Consider the following 19,197-nt stretch of genomic DNA (forward strand, 5'->3'; position numbering starts at 1 on the left):
GTTGAGGATGTGATGCTCCTTCTGCCTCCCTGCTTCAGTATGGCAAGAGGAAGAAAAGGAAACAGGAGGGAAAGGCACTCACAATTAAAACCAGCCCTTACAGTTATAACAAGAATGCCCTGTGGGGGCGACACCTGGTGACTTGGAGGCACAAAACATTCCTCATTATAAAAGATAGTGCCCAGGTAACCCCAGCCAGATAAGACAATGCCAGATGGCTTTGTGAACTCTCTAAAGGCATAGAGAGAGGGATCATCACTGTGAGAGAGACCTGTGCTTACCTTTCCTGTTATCTTCATTCAATTATCCCTTTATGCCACGGGGTCGAGAACTAGGAAAGAAAGGAAGGTTGAGAACTAGGAAAGAATGGAAACAATGATGCTGTTGCTTCTGTAGTAGCACATAAAACACTTGCAAACACCTTTCTAGTTTAGCCTTCTGCTTACATCATCCAATGCTTTTCTTTCTCCCCTTTTTCTTTCCAAACATCATCTCCCTGGATTTTCAGCTCAATTTCTCAAAGTTATGACTAAAACTACAGCTTCATATTGAAATATAAAGAACAGGCTCGATTTTTCACGGCCTCCAAGGAATCAGAAATCACTTCAGAACAGCAGCAGCTGGAATCTGGCAATGCTGACCTTTACAAGCCACGTTTGTCACTGCATGCCAACAGTGTGTGACTTCATGGACATTCACTTTGAAGCTGCAGAGAGGCTGCCCTAAAGTCTTCCTAGATGTCTGCAGATGAGGCTGCTGGAGAGACGGCTGGGAGAAGAGGGTCTCTGTCTGAAAAAAGCAGTTTGTAGTCAGTTGGGAAACAACAGGTCAGGCAGAGAAGCGCCTCAAAGCAGGGGATTGATGAAGGAGGTAGCTCCCAGTGAAACACCATCGCCTTCTGCTTGGGCAGTGGCTAACACTGGAGCAGTGCCTTCCTGCATCGCTACGAGATGATTTAGTAGTCACAAAAGTTGCGTTACGTCTGTTTTTATTGTCTTCACAGAGAAATCAGACCACCAAGACATCCATAACCGTACACACAAAATAGTCCTCGAAACAATTAACATTACAAATCTCCTTTTAAAATAATTTATTTAACTGGTTTTGCTTTGAAAGGGCACTGCCTTACCACATACATTATTCAACAAAGGTGTGCTGAACGGACTCTAAAATAAGAAACACTTAAAATTAAGCAATTGCCTCCAATTAGAATTTCAATTTCACCCACACCCTGCGTTTGCTGGGATAACTCTTCTGTTTGTAGGCTTGAGGTTTTGTGCTTACAAAAACAGCATCCACTTCCTAAGGTGTTGGAAAGAAGTTGTTGTAAGTACGTGTTCAGTTCAACATACAAGGCAACCAAATGATTCTGTCGTTAACGGTAGCGTCGTGTATATTTTAGTTCACTGCACTAACATTTAAACTAAAACTTCAAACCATGTAATCTTTGAAGTGACTAACATTGAAAAGGCAAGCAGTAATATCCTGAAAGCTTACGAAGGACACGGGCACACACAGCTACGACGGGGTATCGCTCGCCCAAGGCTGCGGGTGCGTGTATGGCTGCTTTTTTTTGTAGGAAGCCCACCTGCAGACGGGGCAGCAGTGTCGCCCTCCCGCCAGCCACATCACGATGCAATTCTGGTGGAACACGTGGCCGCAGGGCAAGCCCATGAGCAGGCAACCGCTGGCAAAATTCTCTAGACACACCACGCATTCCGTACAGTGCAACATCTGGGAGGGCCAAGAGGACCAATCCGGCTCCAGGTCGCCAGCGGTGCCGGACGAGCCGTATGATCTCGCTTGCCGTCCGTACGGCCCGTGAGGACAGTATTTGTTGGTGCAGGAGCAGGTCTCGGCACCGCACCGAGGTCCTTCGCTGCGCCTCTGAAACGCGTTCAGCTCGTCGTCCTCCGAGACGTCCTTCTCGCTGCTGAAGGCCTCTCTGTTTTCACTGTCAGAGTCACTTTCACTGTCTTGGAAGGTTTCCAGCGTTTCCTCATCGGAGTGGCCGCCGAGGCATTTAAACCTCCACATGGGCAAGTTCTTTATGTAATCGGTTGGTATGAGAGGGTGAAGCCAGAGATCGGGGAAGGCCAGCCGCTCCAAGAACAAATCCGGGTCCTCATCCCAATCCGAGTCAAAAGGGAAGTGTTGAAAGGAGGCGATAGGATGAAACAAGTAGCTGGTGTACCAGTCCCACAGGCTGGACAGCCACTCCAGATTGTTAGCGTTGACCTCATCGGCGTTGTTATTGCGTCTTCTCTTCTTCTCAAAGTAGTCGATGAGCAAACCGTGACCAAGGTAGGTGCTGAGGAAGAGGGCTGGATGCGAAGAGTAGAACATCCAGTCGGCTCTTACCCAAGAAGCCAAAGTAGTCGTGTTAGAGTACCTGAAGAGTTTTAAACTGTACTCATAAAAGCTGTCTAAGTAGGGTAGCTGCAAAAAACCTAACACGGGTAGCCAGGAAATAATTAACAACGAATTATACGTCCCTAAAGTGCTTATGAGAACCACAAAACGCTTTATTGTAGCTCCTTGTGTGATAAACAGGTCCATCCAAGCCATCAGATTAACCAAAACTAAGCTCAAAACAAACAGATCGTTGACTTCTGGTTGTAAGGAGCGCAAGAAGGTCTCCATGGCACGGAGGGATATAAATTCACCCGTGTTGTTCCCATATCTGTAAATCCCCTCCGGAGTCCTAAGTATGTACGACGGTGTCTTGTAGACGCCAATTTCTGCCATGTAACTTTTGTTGTCCCAGTTTTCCACGTTGACGAAAATAAACTCTACTCTTCCAGTAAACTTCACACTGAGAGCAGAGAAGAAGGCAGGGGGCTGGTCGAGGTTGGCAAACAGGTAGATTTTCACCCGGTACTGGTCACTTTTGTTCCACTCTTCTTTCAAGTGGTCGGAGTTGTAGATGGTTTTGATCCGAGAAGCAGCGTGGGCCGTGATCCATTTGAAAATGTGCTCCACTTCAATCCTGCGCCCGCTGTATTCCTTCAGCATCACTTTTCCTTTGGAGGTACTGGTTTGTGGGACCGACATGATGAGGGTGGATTTCAGCCAACCCCTCCTCTTGCAGTATCTACAAGGAAAATATGGCAGGTTAGATTGCAGAGTTTCATAACCTCTCAGCTGCTGTCCTCCAGTTCCTGTTATGAGCACCTGGGAACGTTGGCATTGGCTAGTAGGAAATACAAGCACCCAATACTCTCTGGTAAAGTGTATTTATTCTTACATTTGTTATCCAACCTATTGAAATGTTGTGAAGAGATACACACCCATAAAACTCAAAGGAGGAGAGTGTTAATTTTCATGGGTCATTATAGTAGACAAGGCTTTGTAATTGGGTTTGAAAAACATGCAAGCTGACCCTTCCCTTGTCACTACAAAGCTTTAGTGTTACAAGTTATTTTGCCCTTGGTCTTCCATCCAAACAGATAACCACTACAGTGTGACCCAACGTCCCACAGCTTTCCCAAGCTTCCTTCCATCCTTTGGCAGGCAGCTGTGGGGTGACTTTAATGAGATACTGGTCTGTTTGCAGTTGCTTTCATGAAGCTGACAAGTGTCCACTTGCTACTTGGGCCATTTTGGAAGCGTGCAGCCAAGCTAAGAGGTGTGGTGAGAGGAGCTGGCCACAAAACCAGTGGAGGAGGAAGCAGACACATACTGGATGACCTAGGCTAAAAGAATACCCACACTGGCTGGTGAACAGAGTGCAGAGATGGATTAACACCAAATCCATACCTAAAGGAAGAGGCTCTTCAACGCTGAAGCCTGAGTCACACTCCAGACCCCAGTAACTATGAGAAAAGTGACGATTCAGAAGATCCCTTCTCTTTCCCACCAGCATCACTGTGCCATCCAATTTATCTAGTCCTTTTAAGAAAGGTCTGGCAAGTTTCAACAGTCCAAACAGTACACAGCCAACAGGCATGCAAACCCTCTCTGAGAGCCCTGCACACTGATATAGGAGCCAGCAGCGTCATTCGCTAGCCATCTTGCCTGCAGCCTCTCTGGTTTTGGTCAATCAGCATATATGTAAACAATTCCAGCTCATTCTGTCTCAAGAATCTGAATGTAACATGTTTCAATTATAATACCAGTGTTTCAATTATACAAGACCATTTTGCATAAGCACTGCAAAGTCTAACAAGTTAATGTTTCAATGAACTTTGAGATTTCTGTAAACATTAGGGACTTATGCTGTGGGAGCCCTGTACATATATATCTATACACTCCACTGGAATTCTAGACAAAGTTTCCCATCATGTGAAGTAAATCCTTCAAACAAAATGTTAAAGACTTACTTCTCTTTACAGCAGTGCAGAATTACTAATAGCTTCTTTGGCTTTGCACTTCTTTTTTGTTCCAAATCATATGCAAACAACCCCGAGTCTTGCACAGGATGCTGTATGTTGTCTAAGGGTGTGTGCAGGTTTACGTATAAATAAATACACATTTGCCAGGGAACAGGATTTGTCAGTGATCCAGAGAGGCAAGCACTGCTTGCAAGGTTCATGCTAACCTGTGTTTCTCCTTTCCAGATGGCAATACAACAACTCTACAACCATGTAAGAGTTCTCTTACGCAGGCTATATACATATATATATATATATTTGGCTTTGTCCTAAGTCAGTTCTTGTCCCCAAGTGCCTGGACTCTAAAGCCAGACTTCTCTATTCATTTGTTTCGTTGCTGTATCACACTCTGCATAGTCTGATCATGTGTTTCTCACATGATGCTTTAGGAAGCCAGAGATCTGGGTTCAGGATGCTGATAAATAACGTAAAGAATTCTAAACAGACTTAAGCAGAGATAAAAACATGAACAAAACCACCTTCTGTCACAGCTACTTTTACAACACAACAAGCATCGCTGCCAGGACACAGCTGAGTCTGTGGGATTTAAATAATCCTATAAGAATATACCTGGGGTCACTGGAACAGTTGAAAGTGCCAGTACGTATGCCGAATCTTGACACTTTCTTCACCATTTTCTCCCAGTGGACTTTACCCACCAGCGGGCTTCTGTCATTTGCTATGACCTATTGCCAAAAGGAAATAATCATTTAGTTATCACAGTAAGTTTGCTTCCTGAAAACAGAGATCTAGTCACCTTTGATACGGTTTTCTTCGTCTCTTAGGCTATGGAGTAGGTATATATAATCAGTTATCACACAACATGTCTTTGAGAGGAAACGTTAAGACAGAAATATAGTTTCTGTGGACAGACAACAGGGCATCATCACTTTAAGTACCTGTTCAGATAGCAAAGTCAGTGGTAGTTAACAAAAATCACACAACTATCATTAACCAGTTCATAGCTAGGGAGAAAGAAAGAAGGTGCAGCAGGTTCCTCTTCTTTGCAGTTAAAAATATCATTATTTTATTACAGTTTTCCATGAAAAGTTCCAAGATATCTAAGAAACGTTGTTTTGGAGAAGTGAGTTGGACTGGATGTACCTGGTACCAGATTAGGCCATCAGCAACCATTCCTAAGCAGTGGAAACTAGTGATTAAACTCCCAGATAATGCCTAGAAATCCTGACTCCTTCCAGCTTTGCCAGTGACTCACTCTGTAACTTGACACGACTGATCCACCAACTCCCATGTCCCACCTGCCACTTCAGGGTGATAATTCCCTGTGAGAGATCCCAAGGTCTAATTTGTTCTAACCAGTATATTAAAGCAGGATTTCAGGTTATCTAGATGAAAGCTTCTGCAGACAGAAATGACAAAGAGCTCATCCTCTGACTTAAAACTGCACAGGGAAAGGGGAAGAAAAAAACCCCAAAGGAAAAGAAACCTCTGCCTGCCTACAGTTAACAGGTAATTTTGAATGACATGACTGATCATGCATTATTCCATGAGCCGTCGCAGCTCCTATTTTAGAAGTGCCTCACGTGCTTCTGCAGGCTCACTGGCAACCACTTCAAATACTTTTGAAATGAAGTTTTGAATCTTCCATTCCTTAGGTATTTGTTTACCTGCCATTAAACTTCTCCCAGTCATTTTCTGACTTCATAAGTGCAAATGTCAGCTTTTCCCCTGGAAGCTGAGTGGTTGGACTCGATTATCTTAAAGGTCTTTTCCAACCTAAATGATTCTGTGATTCTATGATTTGGTTTTCATCATAATTAACAGTTGTGTATGTACAGGCCGAGATACAGGCCTGGAAAGCATATTTGAGACTCAAATGCTTTGTGGTAAGTAGCATCCCCTCAAAACCTGAAGAGAATTCACTAAGCAGAAAAGTTGTATGTGAGGAAACAAAGCTGAAGTTCCAGACTACACTGCTGCCATTCCACTGAGCCCCAGATGTTTAAATAAAACCAGAGGTGAACACAGAGATAAGAATCCTTCAAGTTATTCTCAAAACACACACATCTCAGAAAAGCCTTTCTGATTAGCTAAACATAACCTTCAAGAACCGAGACAACCAGATGGGGAAATCGATTGTATTGTTGTGGCTTCTTAACTCACCCACTCTAACTGAAGCAATTACTTTGGGTATTTTAAACTTCAACTATTTCAACTAGAAGAGACCATGTTCCTAAAGACATCTTAATGCCCATATATCCTCCGAGCTGCTGCCTCATGATAAATGCTTCCAACATAGTAAGGAGTCACTACATTTTATTAGTAAGCATTACTCTTTGGTACAGTTACTCACAGATGCATTTCTTCCACAATTCTGTGTGCATGTTTTGAAAAAGCCTAGCAGGGCTGCCTAGAGTATGCTTGTGGTAGGTGCAGGAGGACAGATCCTAATCAGCTGTTTCTTCTGACTGCAGCATCTCCTTTATGGTGAAAGACTGAGGGAGCTGGGGCTCTTTAGCTTGGAGGAGACTGAGAGGTGACCTCATTCATGTTTATAAATACATAAAGGTGAGTTTCAGGAGGATGGAGCCAGGCTCTTCTCAATGATGGCCAATGAAAGGACAAGGGGGCAATGGGTACATGCTGGAACACATGAGGTTCCAAAGAAATACAAGGAAAAGCCTCTTCCCTGTTGAGGTGAGGGAGCACTGGAAAGGGCTGCCCAGGAGGGTTGTGGAGTCTCCTTCTCTGGAAACATTCCAAACCCACCTGGACAAGTTCCTGTGTGACCTACTCTAGGAGGTCCTGCTCTGGCAGGGGGGTTACACTGGATGCTCTTTCGAGATCCCTTCCAACCCTTAACATTCTGTGATTCTGTGACATTACAATCTTCACTGTAAGTGTCAAGGGAAGGACATTTGTCCATGGTCACCAGTGTCTTTTAGTGTCATCTGGCTGTTTATATTGGCAGATTTTATAATACCAATTTAATTCCATTCCTAAGTAACTTCCTTCAAGACTTTGTCTTATGTGAAAAAACAATGACAGAACTTTCTGTTTTGTAACTAGACAGAGAGAACCCCATGATGGTTTTGCACCCTGAAGCTTTGTAAAATTCCTTGGGCTCATGCTTTTATGATGTCATTATGGCAAAAAGAAATAGCTCAAATAAACACGTCCCTTCCAGCTGCTCCTTACAGACAACACCCACTTACAACATTGGGAGTTCACTACAGAGGCAAGAGTTTGTATTTTGGAAAGTAATCATCATCTCTGTGGATGAGGGAGTCTGAGGAGATCTTGCAGGTTAAGCAATCACAAAGTAATTCAGTTTAAATAAAAGATAACATGCAAACACTTGGAACAGATTTTAAGAAGTGTGAATTTTGATAAGCTAAGAAATTTAGCTTAGAACCCTGTGACTGAGGAGACCAAGGATTTAAATATGGAAAGGGCCTGGAGATTTTTCAAGTCTAAGGTGTTAAAGCTATCAGGATGTTGTATTTCAAGTAAAGGGAAAAAAAAGCTGTCAAGTCCTGCACTTCTTCCTAGCAAGAACTTCCAAAAAGATGTTAGAAATAGTTTGAGAATCTACAGGGAATGAAAAAAGGTCAAAAGGAAGAGCTAGCCAAAAAAAGATAGGCCAGAAATAATAACTTAAAAAAAAACAACTGTAGGGAAAATTGAGCAATTTGAGTTTGACTGCATGAAATATATTATGGGCTGCACCAAAAGGTTTTTCAGGCATATGGGTAAGAACAGAATGGGGTGGGGGGGAGGAGCAGCACGATCACCATACAATAGAGATAGGATAGAAATGTAAGATGATTTTCTTTTAAAAATGAAATTAATGGCTCACTGTGGATGGGTTAGTGAGTTATGGGAAGAGGCTGTATCACCTGAAGATGCAAATAACACACTTAAATCAGGGCAAGCAGGTCATCTCCACCCCACAACCATAACCGAAGCATACAAAATCATAAATGAGCTTGTGAGCTTTTCTTACAAAAGCTCTGTCACATTAATTCATATTTTGACAGAAGAATTACAAATTAGTAACTATATTTAAATGAAAAATATATCCCACCAGTTTGGTGTCAGCAGTTTGTAGAACAAATTTATAAACATTTATATTAACATTTATAAATATCTAAAGGGTGGGTGTCAGGAGGTTGGGGCAGCACTTTTTTCTATGGTATCTAACAACAGGACAAGGGGTGATGGGATGAAACTGGAACACAAAAAGCTCCACTTAAACATAAGAAAAAACGATTTCACTGTGAGGTGAGGGAGCCCTGGCACAGGCTGCCCAGAGGGGTTGTGGAGGCTCCTTCCTTGGAGCTCTTCAAGTCCCGCCTGGACATGTTCCTGTGTGACCTGATCTAGGTGACCCTGCTTCTGCAGGGGGGGTGGACTAGATGATCTCTACAGGTCCCTTCCAAGCTCTACCATTCCATGATTCTACGAAATTCTGAAGGTGCAGAGATATCCCTTTCCAGGCTGCAATTACTAATCAGGATTGTTATTCCTAATTGTTAAAAATCCATCTTTTCCCAGAGGAAAAGAACAGTTTCAAGAGAAAGAGAAAGTAGTTCCTCATCTGTAGTTTGGTTTAGTGTCATGGAAGATTGTTATGAGAATTGGGGATAAGCTTTTATGGCAAGTAAAGAAAAAATAAGTTTTAAACTGAGTAAGAAATTGGCCAAGACAAGAAAACATCAAAATGCCAGGAAGGTGCTCACAGACTCCCTAAGAGATTTACCTTAGGTCTCAGTTCAGCTCATATTCCTATTCATGCCCTTCCTGCAGAAACTTTAAGTCTCCCAAAGCCATTTGTAGATGACATAAATATTGGGAAGTACATCTATGTGCAAAAGAGGATTATAAGACCATCGAGGAAGGGCTGCACAAATCTTGTAATGCACAGTGTCAGGAATGAAATTGAATTCAATAACGAACGGGACACTCGGGGAGTTCATCGGTTAGAAACAGCGCTGGGAAGAAAAGCTTGGGTCTATTAGCTGATCCAAGGGGAACTATCAGCCATCAATATTAACTGGCTGCAAAACGAGCAACGCCTAGGATATGTTATACCCAATGAAACCAAGTGGTTGATTGCTGTCACGTACTGGGAGAAGTGGGGTAGACATCAGGAGTCGGTGGAACTAAAGGGCGATAGCAATTTAAGTGCCGTAGGAACAAATTAGCCATGAACACACTTGTCAGAAGTCAGACACGCGTTTCCAAGGAGAGAAGAGTCAATAGGAGCATTACACTGGGACAACTTGTGATTTAAGAGAGTGAGCAAGGTGTTTTATAAACACATATTCCACAGTGTAGCAGTGAGCTGGGCACGCTCACCCCAGTCACATGCTCTGTTTCATTTGAAAGAGGTAATGATGAAGCTCATGGGAGAGGTATCTTTCATGAGATCTGCTGGCACAGCTGGGAAACAAAACGACACGTCGAGGAGCACAAACCTTTGCTTCAAGCTTTTCTTATTGTTAGCCACGTTCACAATCTGCAAAATATTGTATGTCAAAAGTGACAACTGCGACAACAGAGATAACTCAGTCCATGATCATGGGCTAAGAGAATCCAATAGCATCAATGTAACCCTGCCATTTAACAACCTCACATCATGGATTAGAGCCTCAATCTACACCTAACCCAGTCAAGAGAACTGGCTCTGATGGCAGGACTTGAATTACCAGCCCTGTGTATTAGTTACTGGCTTCTTCAGTGGAAGAAGATGCTGTAAAGAAGGCTGGGCCCTCACTGAGCACCCACCCACAAACCTCCTCTGGTCCTCAGGCACAAGCTTCTTCATATGCCATCTGTGAACTGGGCAGGACCACATCATATCCCAAAAGGTCAGGGGATTCTCAACCAACAACCATGAAATCATACAATCATAGAATGGCAGGGGTTGACAGGGACCTTTAGAGATCATCTAGTCCAACTCCCCTGCTCAGGCAGGTCCACCTAGATCAGGTCACACAGGAACATGTCCAGGTGGGTCTTGAAGACCTCCAAGGAAGGAGACTCCAGACCCTCCCTGGGCAGCCTGTGCCAGGGCTCCCTCACCTCAACAGTGAAATAGGTTTTCCTTATGTTTCAATGGAACTTTTTGTGTTCCAGCTTCAACCCATTACCCCTTGTCCTGTTGCTAGATACCATAGAAAAAAGGGATGTCCCAACCTGCTGACACCCACCATTTAGATATTTGTAAATATTAATGAGATCCTCATCTAGACCTACACCTAACCCAGGCAAGAGAGGACTGGCTCTGATGGCAGGGTTTGAATTACCAGCCTTCTGTATTAGTTACTGGCTTTGGTGGAAGAAGATACTGTAAAGAAGGCTGGGCCCTCACTGAGCACCCACCCACAAACCTCCTCTGAAGCCTCAGGCACAAGTTTCTTGATATTCCATCTGTGAATTGGGCAGGACCACACCATATCCCAAAAGGTCAAGGGATTCTCAACCAACAACCATAAAATACTGAGGTAAGTTATGGCACCAAGACGTGCAAAGTAAGAATGGAAAGATGGAGGTTTGGAAACCTCCTTTATTTTTGCACGTTCTGATTGAGGGGTTTTTTTGTTTAGTTTCTATAAATACCTCAGAAGGTGGCTTCCAGATATCACAGAAATCAAACTGAAAGTAGAATTCATCTAGGGATATACAAGACTGAAATAACTGAAACCCTGAGTGATTTCAACAGGCAGTTGAATAGGTAGCTTTTGCACTGGAAGAGCTGTCCCGACTTTGAATTAAACAAAACTGTCTCAAAAGAGGCCAATCACAAACGTAAAGACTAGAATCATTTTGATCTGTATGATAAAATAGACATAGTTATGACATTAAAGAAGCAAACAGGCTATAAGAGCAAATACCCTGAAGACAGAAAGATACAAAAACAGTTACAAAAATAGGACAATGTCAGCAAGACAGTTTGCCTCATGCCTAATCCAAACCAAAAGTGTCTTGGGTAGATGCACTGACATTGCAATAACTACTTCATCACTGTCATCACTGCAGTTGCTCCTTAATTTCTAGTTAACATTAAGGATTTAAACAAAAAAGTATATATTTTATGAAACATACATTCTGAAAATGCCAGTACCAGATATGACAGAAGTCAAAGAGGCCCAAGGAAACACTGCTGCTGTTGAAGAGTTTGCTGTAGCAATGTGATCTGCAAAGACAGACTCCTCATCTGGTATCCCTGCAGCACTTTAAGCGCAATATGACAGTAGCCTCACTTGAGCAATCTCCCATTTTCTGTACATTTAAATCACATCTTGTTCCATCTCATTTAGACAGGTATGTAGAGATTTGAAAGCAGGTCATGGGAACAAGATTTGGCCTCAGTAACTTTTGAATCTCACTCACAACTAAAAATGTTCAAATATCACAAGGCACAAGGGTGAGTCAGAGATGGCCAAATGCAGAACAAACACTTCATGGTGTTTCAACTCTCATCATTTTAACCAGGATATCAGGTGTCAGGGATACCTCCTTATACCAAGAGCACACAACCTTGAATACACATCAACAGTCAAAACTTGTTTGCTCAGCTTAGCCACAAGACAGCATCTCCAAACGCTCATAGACTCTGTGCACTAGGACACTGTGACAGGCTCTAAATCATCAGGAAGAACAAAAGCTATTAAATAAGAGCCACCATTTCCTGCTGCACACACAGACGTCCAGATGGTTCTCCCAGGAGTGGTCAGTCCTGGCCCTCTGAAGGTCAGGCTCTGCAGGAAGGAGTACAGACACTGGCATCGGAAAAAAACAGAGACATTTATTTTGTCAGAGGCAAAACTGATCTCTGACTTCTTTAATGACCTGGTAATGTTGTACATATGTGGGAACTCTGTCTGGTTTGGCAGCTTCCAGTTTGACATATCCAGACACCTGGAGGTCCATGAGCTCTTCCACAGTACCTGCAGAGGGTAAGTGAGCAAAGGAAGCCTGATATTACTTCCTCATAGAACCCCTGATATTCAACACCTATGTTGCAAACTATCCTCCCTTAGCTAAAAACAAGCCAAAATATTTGGATAATGCTCATCTATAAACACAATTAATTATAAATGGGCTGATGAGTTATTTATTAGAAGCATGGGAAAGAAAAGCTCATTTATTCCAGTTAACATCAATAAGTTTCTAGATGACTCTCTGTACTTCTAGTAATTCTGAGACCTCTCACTCTATTTTCAATTTGTCTTTGTGCTGATGAAACTGAATTTCCACATAGTTGCTCTTTCCTAAGAACTCCTAACTGGTTCAGAATCTGTCCATATGGATTAAAGATGGAGATTTTTGTGCTTTGCTGACAAAGAAACCATGAGAAATGAGAGCCAAACAGGCAAAGACAGAAGACTACATCCATCACAGGATGCAAAAATTAACCACCTAAAAATTACATGTAGTTTCTCAAGAGAGGTGAGGTGATCTATGCACCAATCTGAACAGCTCAGTTAAGCCGTCAGTTAAGTCAGGAGTTGAGAACAAATGAGCATCTGTAATGAATTAACAGAGATATGCAGGTAATGAGAACGATTACTTTCTAGCTGATGGTATTCTGCACCCTTGACTGGACATGAAGACTCTCAAGGACGTTACTGAAAGTTAAAATCAGGTAGGATTACTGTAAGTGATCCTGACATGCTACTGGGAAAGCCTGAACGATGGGTTTTAAAAGAATTGTGTGTTTCTGCTTAATTTCTTTGGAGTGAGAACAACTGATCACCTGGCACAATTATAAAGGCAAATATGAAAATTACTCATCCCACATGCAAGGAAAAAAAAAGAAGGAATGAACAAACTACCACCAAAATCCTTTAGGCACATCCTTTGCTCTGTGACTACAGCACTTGAACAAGAAGCTGGGATGCAGAACAGACTGCAGCACTTCATACTCACAACAGTATCCTTTCTGCCTCTACCAGACATGATCAAAATGTTTGCCCTCCTGCTTCAACACTAGGAATAAAGTCTTCTTTATTTCTCTCTAACACTATGTTAGAGACTTTGAAAACAAAACTATACATTAATTTAGATTTAAAATCATTTACTGTCTGTACTGAAAAAGTCTTAATGACCATGATATTGTTGGACGTGACAGGCTTCTAGAGAGTAACCAGAGAGCACAAGCCATAGCAGAGTACTCTACTGAGAAGCAGCTCTAGAAACTACCACCCATCCTCCTTGCCAGCCACAGAAGTGCACACCAGTAACCAGCAAGCCAGAAGAAAGGCATAAAAGGAAAGGTGATGAGATCATGAGCTAACAGGAGAAAGAATATGCTGTTGTGGTGGCTCTGTGGAAGCTCCACACGGGAGCAGAAGGCACCTGTGAACAGCTACACTGGTAAACATATCATCACTGACCCTGGATGCTTTTTCAGATGGGTTTCCAGAAAATAAAGAAACAAAGCACAAATCACTGTTTCATAGACTGGTAGGGGTTGGAAGGGACCTTTAGAGATCATCTAGTCCAATCCCCCTGCTCAGGCAGGTCCACCTAGATCAGGTCACACAGGAACATGTCCAGGTGGGTCTTGAGGACCTCCAAGGAAGGAGACTCCTCAACCCCTCTGGGCAGCCTGTGCCAGGGCTCCCACACCTCAACAATGAAATAGTTTTTCCTTATGTATAAATGGACATTTTTGTGTTCCAGCTTCATCCCATTACCCCTTGTCCTGTTACTAGTTTCCTTGTGGATAGACTTTCCCTTTCTTCAAGGAACTCATCCTTCTGAGAAATAATTGTCTCTTTTTTTTCCCCCTTGATTCTCTGCACACAGTGATGGTTACCACATTACCAGCCTGTGCCACCTCAGAAACTTCATTTACATGCATTGGAAAGTAAAAGTCATCTTTACCGGCCTCCCAGACATCTATCATAAAGTGTTCCAAGCCCAACTCAATCCACAGCCAGCCTGCAAGCTGAGCCAGAACTGCTCCTCTCCCTCCACTGCTTCCCAGCAGCTCCCTCCCTCCTTCCCCAACACAGATTCCTTTCCTCTCCCCAGCCAGTAGCCAGAACAGAGCAGAGGACTGCTCCAACCTTCTCTGCAGTTCCTGATCCCCTCAGTGAAGCATCCTCACTCTTCTGCTGTCCCCTGCCGAAGCATCCAGCTGGTTAATTAGCTGTAAAGTTTCCACAGGAGAATGACAAGGGAGGGTAATCAAGAATTAGGACATGGAAGTGATGATAAAAAAGCAGGCTCTGCAGGGATGAGGTCTAGGAAGAGAGCATGGGAAAAACTGTCAGAAGAGAGGAAGAATCCAGCCCAGGAGTCATCCAGACAGGAGTTATGGTGGGGAAGGGAGCAAATGAAAACTCAAAGTGATGAAAAGTCAAAAAAGCTCGAATGAAAAGAAGTTTGACATGTCTGGTGGTTTTTATTGTGGAGAAACAGACAAATAGTGCTCAGCAAGTAAATTATTCTGTAAATTCCACTGATTTTTTTTCCCACAGCTATTGTGACCAACTGAATGGCTGTGCAAATATTCCGAGAATGATGACAACATCCATCACGCAGCGATATCAGAGCACAGCCCATCCAATCTGTTATTACAAAGCTCGCTGAAAATATAGCACCACTCAAACTCTGCAAGCAACAGACAACAGAGAACCACCATATTTTACTCTTTTGAGCTGCATGGGAAGGAAAGAAGGCTTTTCACAGTATATTCATGTTAGTATTTATCAACTAGCCTGGAGATGTCTAAGCCTCCTTTTGACACTCTCTGCTTCAAGAGCACCCTTCTATGTGATTTAAACCTGAAACTTAGATTCAATAAACTCCAAATACATCTTTCCCAAAACACAAATGCCATTTGACTCTGAAGGGACTCTGTCCACTCATTGTCTATTTTAGGGCGAGATCTGATGTGGTGATAGTGCAGGCTTAATAACAAGAAGCCATTAAATCTTGATAATCTATTTCTAGAGAAAACATGAAGTGAGAAGACTGGACAAACCAGGCAGGAAAGCTGTCAACTGAACAGCTAATTGGCTGGTGGAGAATTTTGATTGCCTAATGTGGCTGCTGGCAAGGAATTTATACCTTAAAAAAAACTCTTATCAAAAAAGAAATTGATGCAGAAAGCATGTTTACATTTTGCTCTAGGTTGCTTATGTTTGCAAGACCAGTGATGAGCTGTTTGAGAATCCTACTTGCAAAAATCTTTCTTGCTCTCTTTGCTTTATGTTTGCTTATGTTCTCTTGTTCTCAAGCAGCCCCAGGGAAGCACACTCAGAAATCAGTGGGCCCACATGGTTTGGGGGAAGATTAATTTTAAGCTAAGTTGTAGAAGCGGCTACTAGCCTGGGAAGTAGCACACAGAGATCTTCCTTTTGTGAAGTGGCAACAGAGATTTTAACAGTGCTCTAAGTCCCTTAAATAAACAGAAAATTAAACTGGTTGGGTCTGAGTGTGTAGTACAGCCACATGTAAGAACAACAACAGAAGCACCTCTCCTGTGCCAGCTGGGAGCACCTATACTTAATGCACCTACTTCACACATGACACAAGCTCTCACAATACCAGGGCCAAGTACTTGCATCATCTGTGTACTTAAGTGTGTGCCACTTTGCTTGTTTTCTGGTTCTAAAGTGCCTGTTTTTCAAAAAGCAATCCACAGAATAACAGGGTTTTTTTCTCCCTGTCTGTATAGGAACTCTCTCATTTCCAGCCTCTCTTTGGTTTTTTTTAACATATATCTTCCTTATGATGACCCTGATGTACTGTATCTTTGCCATTACCTCTCTGTTATCCACCTTTACTACTAGTTAACTGCCCTCACAAACTCCTTCTTTGAAACACACTTTGGATGTGATAAAAATGTAAAAATGAATCATCACATTTCTATACCTGTACCAGCCAGATCCCATCTTTTGTGTCTTCTACAAGCTCGTAGAAGTGCATTTCACCACTAAAGTTTGTACTGGAAACTGATTCAGAGGCCTCTTCCTCCTTGAGAGCAGAATAAAGCTCTCCTTCCATGAGGTCTCCTGAAAAAGAGACAATTGAGAGAAATGTAATTAAAACGGTACTTGAGAAAGATCACCTCATAAAATGTGGTAACAGTTTAACTCATTGTATTTTGCATGGTTGCTCAAAGAACCTTATGAGTACAAAGGCAGTTAAACTTTAAAGTTGCTATAATTCTATCTACAGTGCCATGACTATGAAGAATTTGATTTCGGCTGTCAGGCCACCAAAGACGTGAATGCTGTGCTGCTGACTACCCAGATGTACCACATGTGCAACCCAGCAGGCAAATGAATAAATGAACAACACCTAAGCTTCACTGAAGAGAGGGATATTCAGTGGCTGGGAGCAATTTTAATTGAGGTATCTTTGCTTTCCTTTCACAAAATAGTAAGCTTGCAGCAACCAGCTTCTAAACACTGGTAATTCAATCAGATTTCCAAAACTGCAATCAATAATTTTGTACCAAAAGAAACGTGTTGCTCATCTCATTACAAGGAAAAATCTCAGGTAGAATAATTTAGCTGCTGGCTTCTGTTTGCACAGTTGGGAAAAAGCTCCTATGAGTTCCAATCCTAGTGTTGTAAAGAGCTCACAGTAAAATCATGTGGTAATGTTTCCTTTGTCATCTCATTTCCTTCTCACGTTTTGTTTCCCAATCGTTACAAATGCTGACGATGACAATTAGCATTCTAGTAACTAATTTATTAAGCTTGAAGAAATTAAGACCTGTCCAAAAAGGCTGTTTCCTTCAAAATATATAATTAAAAGAAGTGTTACAGCTGAAACCCTTGAGGGGTTTCCAAAAGTATTTCTAGAATTTAGAAAAAAACAACTCAAAACCCAAACCAAAGTGGAAAAATGCTGCAAAGCCTGTTGGTATGAGAGGTGTTTCCATGACATTTGGAGAAGTCGGTTAATACAGTTTGTTTGGAGTTAAACACTTCCCTGCAGCATTTGCAACCCAAACATCATGACATCATTAAAGTACCTGACAGCCCAGGAGTGAAAGTGATTGGAAAGAAAAGTGAAATCGCCTAATGCTTTTTACTGTTGCAGCAGCAAAGCGAATGAACAACATCAATAAACAATGAACAGTAAAAGCAAATTAGATTTAAATGCCCAGCATTAATATCAATTATTTAAACCAGTTTGCATTCGTAAGGTTATGGCACTCGCTGTTTCATCCAAATCCTTCTCTTTCTCTGTCCAGACAGCTGAGTCCCTTGCTGCCTATCCCCATCGCTGGGATTTCTCCCTCTCCTGGATCAGCAGTCCTTCGATCATTGATTTAAAAGCAGCTACTCACATTTTCCTGCTTGGCTGGCACTACAGCTATTACATCAGCCCTATCTCCCGGTCCTTGGGGCCAGCTCCCTCTGACCAGTTCCAGGCCAGCATCCTTACTTTCAAGGCACTTGTGCCATTCCTTACATACCCATCGTTCTTCACCCTTCGCTATTCACCATCCTCCGAAAGTCCACCTCTTTCGCTTGGTTTTCCCTACTGGCAAAGCACCTTCCTGCCTCTTCCCAAGTCATTATTTGTACACAGAATCTCCTTCTGCTCCTCCTCTATGAAACCATCACATCCCTCGGTATCTATCCCTTCTACTCCTCGGTTATAAAATCGCTGCTCTCCTCGGTACCCATCTTGACAGCAATACCTGTAATAACATCAGCAAACGGGTAGGGAAAGGAACACAGGGAAAAGAGCTGGTCTCAGCCATAAACAGTAACCCACGGCAGAGATTTACACTCTTTCCTCCTCGTTTTTCACGGCAGACAACATTTGCTCTCATTTGTGCGGCCGCCACCTCGCCATCCTGACCCCAAGGGCCCGCAGCAACCCGCTGCAACTCATCGGCGAGAACCATTTCCCGCTGACCCGGCTGACCAAGGCCTTCCCTCCACGCAGCCTGCTGGGGCTGGAAACGCCGCCGAGGGCTTTAACGTCACCACCCCCGAGTTTTCCCCCCTGCCTTCCTCCATTTAACCGCTCCGGCGCCTCGGTCCTTGGTCGGGGAAACCAGCTCGCCGCCCAGGTTGGCCCTGCGAAGGCGGCGGCCCACGGGCGTGGGACGCAGCGCGCGGGTCTCCGTCCCAAGGGCGGCGGGAGCCCACGCGGGGCTCGGCGGCGATCGTCGCCCCTCACGCGGGGGTGGCGGGGACCGGCCTCCCTTCGCCACACGCGGGTCGCCGGGGGCCTCCCTCCTTCCCTGCCCACGCGTGGGTGACGGGAGAGCCCCGCGTACCTGACTTCTCCACCAGCTCCCGCACATCCTTCTTCTCGGGCAGCCCCGAGTGCCCCAGCCCCCGGCACTCCAGGATGGTCCGCAGTTTCCTGAAGCTCAGAGCCACGGGGTCCACCAGCTGCGTGGCGAGGAAACCGCTCTCGTACCACGCCACGGCCTCGAACACCCTGGCCAGGACGAAGAGCGCCAGGAAGTAAAGCAGCAAACAGCACAGCTTCACCCACATCTTCCCGCCGGGGGCTGCCCGCCGAGGGGCCGCGGAGAGCCGAGCCGGAGGCCGGGCTGCCGCGGGGCGGGGCGGGGCGAAGAGGGGAAGGGAAAAAAGGGAAGGCGGGGGGGGGGGCTGTCAGCGCCACGGGGCCGCGGCCCCTCTGCCTCCCTCTCGCCGCTGTCCCCGCCCCGGCGGAGCCGCGGCCGCCGGCCTCATAACAAGTGACGTTGCAGCGGGGCCGGCGGCCGGCGCGGCGCGGGGCGGCGCGGGGCGGAGCGGGGGGCGCCCGGTGCTGTCCCGCCGGCCGCCGCCTCCTCCCCCCGTCCCTTCCCGCCGTGATTCAGCACCTCAGCGCGACCCCGCAGCCCCGCGCGGGGCTGTCA

The 19,197-nt window shown here is 44.3% G+C and overlaps 1 protein-coding gene across 2 annotated transcripts; it reads right to left on the minus strand.

Moving 5' to 3' along the window:
* Positions 1-986: 986 nt before the first annotated feature.
* Positions 987-18,972, minus strand: RNF103 (ring finger protein 103). Of its 2 annotated transcripts, XM_061994249.1 has the most exons (4): positions 18,604-18,953; positions 16,230-16,369; positions 4,944-5,059; positions 987-3,094 (listed from the first exon to the last, which is right to left on the minus strand). In XM_061994249.1, the coding sequence occupies exons 1-4, from the start codon at positions 18,827-18,829 to the stop codon at positions 1,519-1,521; spliced, it is 2,058 nt and encodes a 685-aa protein (XP_061850233.1). In that variant the 5' UTR covers positions 18,830-18,953; the 3' UTR covers positions 987-1,518. The 2 variants fall into 2 exon arrangements, with proteins under 2 accessions (XP_061850233.1, XP_061850234.1); XM_061994250.1 differs by lacking the exons at positions 987-3,094; positions 4,944-5,059 and adding an exon at positions 14,581-14,963 and having other exon boundaries at positions 18,604-18,972.
* Positions 18,973-19,197: the final 225 nt, after the last annotated feature.

Source organism: Colius striatus, chromosome 3 (assembly GCF_028858725.1).
Source record: "Colius striatus isolate bColStr4 chromosome 3, bColStr4.1.hap1, whole genome shotgun sequence".
Classification (NCBI taxonomy): Eukaryota; Metazoa; Chordata; class Aves; order Coliiformes; family Coliidae; genus Colius; species Colius striatus.

Coding starts and splice junctions, on each gene's coding strand:
- RNF103 (XM_061994249.1), bottom strand. CDS start 18,829: ATGTGGGTGAAGCTGTGCTGTTTGCTGCTTTACTTCCTGGCGCTCTTC. Junction 5,060..16,229: donor ATGGGATCTGGCTGGTACAG/GTATAGAAATGT, acceptor TTTTGGCAATAG/GTCATAGCAAATGACAGAAG. Junction 3,095..4,943: donor AACTGTTCCAGTGACCCCAG/GTATATTCTTAT, acceptor TTTTCCTTGTAG/ATACTGCAAGAGGAGGGGTT.